The sequence below is a fragment of the Myxocyprinus asiaticus genome, chromosome 36 (assembly GCF_019703515.2).
Source record: "Myxocyprinus asiaticus isolate MX2 ecotype Aquarium Trade chromosome 36, UBuf_Myxa_2, whole genome shotgun sequence".
Classification (NCBI taxonomy): domain Eukaryota; kingdom Metazoa; phylum Chordata; class Actinopteri; order Cypriniformes; family Catostomidae; genus Myxocyprinus; species Myxocyprinus asiaticus.
Window position 1 is genome coordinate 14,709,032 of NC_059379.1, and position 7,478 is coordinate 14,716,509.

Genomic DNA, 7,478 nt, shown 5'->3' on the forward strand with positions numbered 1-7,478 from the left:
TTTATATGATCTTTCAGACCCTTTCTTATTTTTCCCATGCAGTTGCAAGTCAATATGACCCCATAATTTACCATAAGATTTTAAAAGTCTTATAAAAAAATAAATTAAAAAAACCCTCCATTATATAGGCTATAGCATATCCTGTATGTGCCCTGCTGTTTAACCATAATATTTGGTATGAATCTTATTATGCCGATAACTGTTTTCTAACATTTTATTGCATTAAGTAATTTAATTAATAAATGAATCATCCCATTCATTGTTTATGTTAACACCAATTCAAGCTACTTTAACCCGAACTGTTAATGGGTAGATATTGCCACCTTGTGGTAGTTTAATATTTTTCTGTGCGCTTCGAAGATATAATTGTTTTCCGAATGAAATTTACATAGTATTATTTAATAAGCAACACTCAACTAAATGTTCGCTCAAAGACAAACACGCTAATGTCCGTGTTTGTATTTAATGACTGTCAAAAGAAGTCTTCAATTACCGCACATGAATGACATCATTATTTTGCGCCGTGATACCAACAAGCATGGCTGGCGTGTCAACTGTCCATAACGGTTCATTATACAAACTGCGGTCCCTGAATGGTATATTTTCCATTTATAAGAAACAGGGACCCACCTCGCCAGATGTGTTAAACACTCTGAAGAAGGATCTTTTAAAAGGTAAGCAAATCTTTATGATGGGTTTCTTTTAGGGCATCTTTGAGTAATGCAGCCTGCCCAGTGCAGCTCATGTCGACCTTATCTGATCAGGAGATTAGATAGTAAATGTTGTTGCCAGAATACATTTGATTCCGTAACGTGTTTATTCTGACACAGAGGCTGGTGTTAAGAATCCCAACACGCGCAAAAGGAAGAAGCAACCTTTAAAAATTGGCCATGGCGGCACCCTGGACAGCAATGCTGCTGGTGTACTTGGTAAATAATCAAATCTTTTTATTGTTTTCCACTGTGAACCATCACAACAGCGTTCACCAAGAGCATCAGCAAAGGTTTTACAATTAAAGCTGACGTGTGTAATTTAGAGCCCGACCGATATGGGATTTTTGAGACCGATACCGATTTTAGAGGGGGGAATTCACTGATTACCGATATGGTGGCCGATATAGTTAGTTTTTGATCTGGAATGAAAACAGACCTTTTCTCTGTGGATTTTGCACCGATATGACTATGCAAAGGTACTCAGAAGGCTGCTTTATTAAATATTTTTATCAAAGAATATTTGACATTATTATTATACATTATCAACAAATTCTAGAAATAAAGAATAAAATAAGTAGCTTAAAAAACATCAGTACTGTTTAGTATCAGTCAGTTGCTGACCATTAAATAAAGAATAAATAAAAATACAATAAATAGCTAAATAAACATCAGTATTGTTTAGTATCAGTCAAATGCTGACCATTAAAATAAAGAATAAATAAAAATAAAACAAATAGTTAAACATCAGTACTGTTTTGTATCAGTCAAATGCTGACCATTAAAATAGAGAATAAATACAAATAAAATAAATAGCTAAATAAACATCAGTACTGTTTAGTATCAGTCAAATGCTGAACATTAAAATAAAGAATAAATACAAATAAAATAAATAGCTAAATAAACATCAGTACTGTATGTTTAGTATCAGTCATATGCTGACTATTTTAATACTTCCAGTCAGTTAGTGTCAGGTTGTAAAACAAGAAGCATTTACACCTGCCGAGTCAAGAGATAAAAAGCGGCAGCGGTGTTACACCATATTCTGCTATACAAGTTCAGGGGAAACTTTCAACGCTGGAAAACCAAACTTCTAAATATTACATTTTATAAATGCAGCGACTGGAATTGTTTGGTTGAAGAGCGTACCGAACTGTGAATCCTTAACAAAACAGTTTGGTGAATACATGTTTACACATTAGCTTCCACTCAGCTGACAAGCAATGAAAGTAGCTATGTGGTTAGCTAGTTTATCTATAAGCTCTTTGTCAAGGAAAGTAAAAGATGGACCAGCATTGCATCTCACCAACAAGGTAACAGCGTAGCGTGAAATCTAAAGCATTGTTTTCTGCATTATATGTTCTGAAAAAAAGTTTTCATATCTGTGCATATTGGTAAACATATACGCCGATACTGATATATCGGTGAAAGGCTAATATCGGCCGATAATATTGGCCGACCGATATATCGGTCGGGCACTAGCGTAATTACTGCACCACCGAACGGAATTGCACAATTAAATGCTTGTTTTCAAACAGCTTTCTGAATACACCTCCTGTCTGCTTTTGATCGACCAAACCGATAGTCCGCCCCAAACTCACGGCATTGGTTGAGTCAGTGTTATATCGGTATGGACTGGTCGCTCAAAACAGCAGAAAAATCTTTATAGTGCCACAGAGACACAGTGTTTATGTTTTTTTTTGTAAATTAACCTACAAATAGCTCACAGTTGTCTCTGCGTATTAAGCTGGGATAAGATAAATTATTTTAACACAGAAAAAGTTACACACTTCAGCTTTAAGACAACCAATAGTAAATCAAGATTTATTCATTTTCCAAGCTGTTACATACTATATAGAACGCATGCCTGTTTTACAGTGGTTGGAATTGGTGAAGGAACCAAGATGCTCACCACCATGCTTGCGGGATCAAAGGTAAGCATGTTCGGGGTCACGCTAAAGGTGCACTGTGTAAATGTTGCACTGACACCTAGCGGTGTGGATGCAGCGTTACGTAATACCCAAAGTTCTGTTACGAGTGACATTTCAAAAATGCGCTATTTGCATTCAGCCTGAAAGCATCAGATTACAACTAATTATTCCGATAAAGAGACTGATGGTGCTCTCAAGTCATTTTGGAATGATCGTATTTACGAGTTGAGCGCACATGAACAGCACCACAAAGTCGTAATTACGAGTGGGACACTGGATTTTCTTTGAGCTCTGACTTTCCGAGTTGGAGGCGTGTCAATTTAAGAATCATGGCAGAAACAAATTGTTATTGGTAATAATTCAGTTTTACTTGTGGATGTTGACCGCACAGTTCAGTTTGTATTAGAGCTGCACGATTCTGGATAAATTGAGAATCACAATTTTTTTTGCTTCGAATAAAGATCACGATTCTGAAGAAAAATTCTTATTTCATATTAAACCTGGACGTAAGGGTATTAAACATAGTAATATATAATTTACTAGAGGTTCTGACAAAATGTTCTCTGCTTCAATCTATGCAAAAATGCAATAAAGTTGTAAATCAAATATATAATTTTAAAATGTTCTAAGTCCACAAGAGGGCGCAATGAACACATTATAAACCAAACAGCACCTTGTGATTATTAAAAAAAATAAAAAATAAATCCTGTTAAAAAACTGCATAATATATATATATATATATATATATAACGATTTAACCTGTTTCTCGCATGCTAAGTAAAAAGCAAAATGAGCATTCATCACAAGACATAAGTGCATGGGCAGACACACGCATGTGAGCGTTTGAAAGCAGCCGGCTGTGATCAAACAGTGCACGGAAAGTGAATATAGTCAGATCTTGGTAATGCCGGTATTTTTGTAGCATCGGTGGCTATTAAAATATTGAACTGGACAGAGATTATGTCACACTCCTAGCTAATCGTGGCTGCATCCTGCAGTTTGTAAAGCACTGTGCTGGACAAACGTCTTTTGCCGTTGCGTTTTAGTTTATTCAGTGTCTCATGCAGGAGCGCTGTGTTTTGTAGATGCCATATAAAGTTTATCAACATTTAAAAACGTGTCTTGAAGTGAATTTTGAATTAAAATTTGACCGCATTACAAATGCATGCCACTAGAACATTAATATGCATTGCAGAATCATTGTCATTTAGAAATGAGATTGCGTAGGTGTCTGAATCGAGATAACGATTAATTGTGCTGCTCTAGTTTGTATGCATTTTTGTACTGTTAATTAAGAGTAACGATAAAGTTTGTCAGAAAATAAGACTCATTTAGCTGGCTTATGAAGCGACAGGCTTGTGCAATAAAACTATGTACATTTCCCATCATTATTTGCGGCCGCATGAGAAAGATAAAATAGATATATAAAGCATCAATTACTTATACTCAGCTGTGCTCTTCATTTTGTTGGAATGGTGCTAAAAAAAGCTTTGCCAATAAGTGAAAAGGAAAACGAATATATATATATATATATATATATATATATAAAATATAATATGTATTCGGGAGCCAGCTGGTATGTGATAGCTCAAGAGGAGCACTAGCGACAGACGCTAGAGGCTGTAGCCTTTAGCCTCCTCGTTAGCGCGCCCGCCTCCCATGTTGGCTTATGCTGGTTCGAATCCCACTCAGTGTGGGTCGAGTAGGACTGGTTACAGTAGTGTCGTGACCCGGATTGGAGTGAGGTTTAGGGGGGTGAGTGTAACGGGAGCCAGCTGGTACGTGATATCTGTGCGGTATGTGTAAACCTCACTCGCCTGGCCTCGAGGCACACTAGTGACTGACGCTAGAGGCTGTGGCGCCGTCTCGAATCCTGCTCGGAGCAGGTCAAGCAGGACCGGTTACACATATACTGATATATATGTGTGTGTGTATATATATATATATATATATATATATATATATATATATATATATAAATATAATTGCAATACGGGTCCATTCTTTTTGACTAAAATCACTTGAATGCACATCATATCATATTTAAACACACCATAATATTCGTCTGGTCATGTGATCTCAGCATGGCTGCAATCATAAATATGCGCCCAGCACCATATGTAAAATAAAGCAGTTTTTCTCTCATGCATATCATTTTAAACATATTTTCCAAAAATACTTTCCCACTTTCTCCATGTTTCATTTACTTTTTGTATTACTGGATTATTTGATTTACTTTTAGAAATACTCAGCTGTTGGGGAGTTAGGCAAAGAAACTGATACTCTTGACGTCACTGGAAATGTTGTTGAAGAGAAGAGTTATGTTGAGAATCATAATTTTTTGGCTGTACTTCTAAAATGGGAAATTATACCTCATGAAAGTCAGTGTATGAGTATTGTAAAGTTTGCTTGTGGAGTTTACACTGTAGCATGTAAATTATGGAAGGAGATTACTATTTGCAGAAATAGTATTTTAACAGCTTTTTTCTTTTTTCTTTTTTTTTTTTTTACAGATCACATCACAAAAGAGGCTTTTGAAGAGAAGTTAAAGGAGTTTACTGGGGAAATTATGCAGGTTCCACCTCTGTGAGTTAGTCCATTCTGTTTCATACATACACTCTTTATACATGTTTTAGACAGCATTATGTTTCTTGAAAACATTATTTATTTTTGCATTTAAAGATATTCAGCACTGAAGAAAGATGGCAAGCGCATGTCTGTCCTGCTCAAGCAAGGTCAAGAGGTCAAGGCTAAACCTGCACATCCAGTTACTGTGTACAATCTGTCTTTACAAGATTTCAGCCCTCCACACTTCACCATAGGTTAGTCATATATATGCTATATTTGGAAAGACACCGTTGTTGCATATTTCTCCATACAATGAAAATGAATGGGGCCTAAAGGCTGTCATTCTCCTAACATCTTCCTTTGTGTTCCATGGAAGAAAGAGTTAAGCAGGTTTGTATACTACATTTTTGTGTGTAAATGCTGACAGAATTTTCATTTTAGGGTGAACTTTCCCTTTAAGAGTGCACATTAGTCAATAAAGCATTTTATGCCACACTGAATACCTTAGATTTCTCATGACACTGAAATGTACTTTTATTTACAGATGCTGAGTGTGGAGGCGGGTTTTATGTCAGAAGTCTGATTGATGGTCTTGGAAAAGGTAGAGCTCTAAAAGATATTCAATCTAATACCCTCATCTAACATGGATGGTAACATTTCATTTACTTGGCATGTGTAATCTGAGTTACACCACTCTGCCTGCAGCTTTGTCATCTTGTGCTCATGTCAAGGAACTGACCCGGACTGCATTGAGGGAGGATCACTGGACATTGACAGACATCTCACAGGCTTTGCAGCCATGCCCAAAGCCAACAGGGCAACAGAAGAATACAAAGAAAGCAAAATCAAAAGATAAACCCAGCCCATTTAAATCTAAGGGCGATGATGGAGACCAGAACAATGATTAAAGGTGCTTAAACACCCCGTGAGACAAACTTATGTTCTCAGTGAGAGAATTGTAGGAAATTGCCTGGTTCACTTTGATTTGATCTGGATTCTCTGCCACTACCCTTGTGAATCCCTCTGCATGGCCATATATGGTACTTGTAATTAAGGATAAGACAGGTGGCGTCAGTGAAGTTGGTGGATTTAGTGGATTACATAGTGGAAGAAAACAAGTTCAGAATCAAAGCCAATGAAGTTTTATGGAGCTTTTTTATTTTTATTGTTTCATTATAATAACCATTTGGCTGTAGTCCCTATGGCACCAAGGGAAATAAATAATCTTTATTTTTATACATTGAAATAGATTGTGGTAAGGTTAAACTACACTTATTTTGGTGACAAAACACCCATTGCAATGACATGATGTCAATATTTAATTATGGAAGCCCAAATGTGATTTTTATTTTTTTGTTGTGGTTTTTCTTTAGTATTGTTTTTTTGTCATCATTACAGCTGATGGCAGGGGACAATGCATCTGAATGCACCTAATGAAAATGTCAGTGAAGAAAAATATACTTAAATAAAATGCTGTTATTTTCATTTGCTAATAAATACCCAAGTCCTTTTAATTTGTTTAATTCCATCCCAGCAAAAAAAAACAACCATACTTAATTACACTCAATGTGCAATTTAAATACTTTTCTTGCTACATAATAACACATATCCGCACTCTACCAAATGGCTCCTATCAACAAAACAAACGGCAATGGGTTATTGTTCATACACATAAAATTTTGGAATGCCATAAATTTCATATCCTTTGTATTAGTGTATTTTTGCATACTACTGGAATATTAATAGTAATATCTTGATTTAATAATAGAATTGACAGATTTTCCAATTACTAAAACACATTTCTCAAAACTATACACTCAAAAATCAATTGTGCAAGACAAATTGTACACTCCTTAAAAAAGGCTTATGTTGGTTATTTTGCAATTGGATTTGAGTTGGCACAAAAAGCCATTTATTTAAAGCAACATGATTGTAGCTTTTGACTGAAATCACTCAGGTTATCCAGAGTGTTTTATGTGCTCAATCAGTAGATGCAGCATACGAAAATGCTAATCCCTTTTAGTCAGGGATGAAGATCACATTCAGCTCCTCTGCTCCCTGACTCTGTCCATCCATACTTTAATGAAATTATGAACAAAGACAGAAATCATGGGAAATCACTATGTGAAATATAAACCCCACCCCCTCCCTTCAATGCATGTATTTTATTAGCTTTAGAGAGGAGTCAATACACATCTCAACATTGCTACAGAAAAAGAGATAGTATAACTTTTACCTTTAACTCAAAATTGAATTTTAATTACATTAT

At 35.7% G+C, this 7,478-nt stretch overlaps 1 protein-coding gene across 1 annotated transcript; it reads left to right on the forward strand.

Annotated features, from left to right (window-relative positions):
* The first annotated feature begins 534 nt into the window (after positions 1-534).
* Positions 535-6,701, forward strand: LOC127426866 (pseudouridylate synthase TRUB1-like). The gene is made up of 8 exons (XM_051673933.1): positions 535-674; positions 831-929; positions 2,589-2,644; positions 4,884-4,964; positions 5,154-5,227; positions 5,324-5,463; positions 5,754-5,810; positions 5,915-6,701. Exons 1-8 carry the CDS (start codon positions 539-541, stop codon positions 6,115-6,117), a joined length of 846 nt encoding a protein of 281 aa, XP_051529893.1. The 5' UTR covers positions 535-538; the 3' UTR covers positions 6,118-6,701.
* Positions 6,702-7,478: the final 777 nt, after the last annotated feature.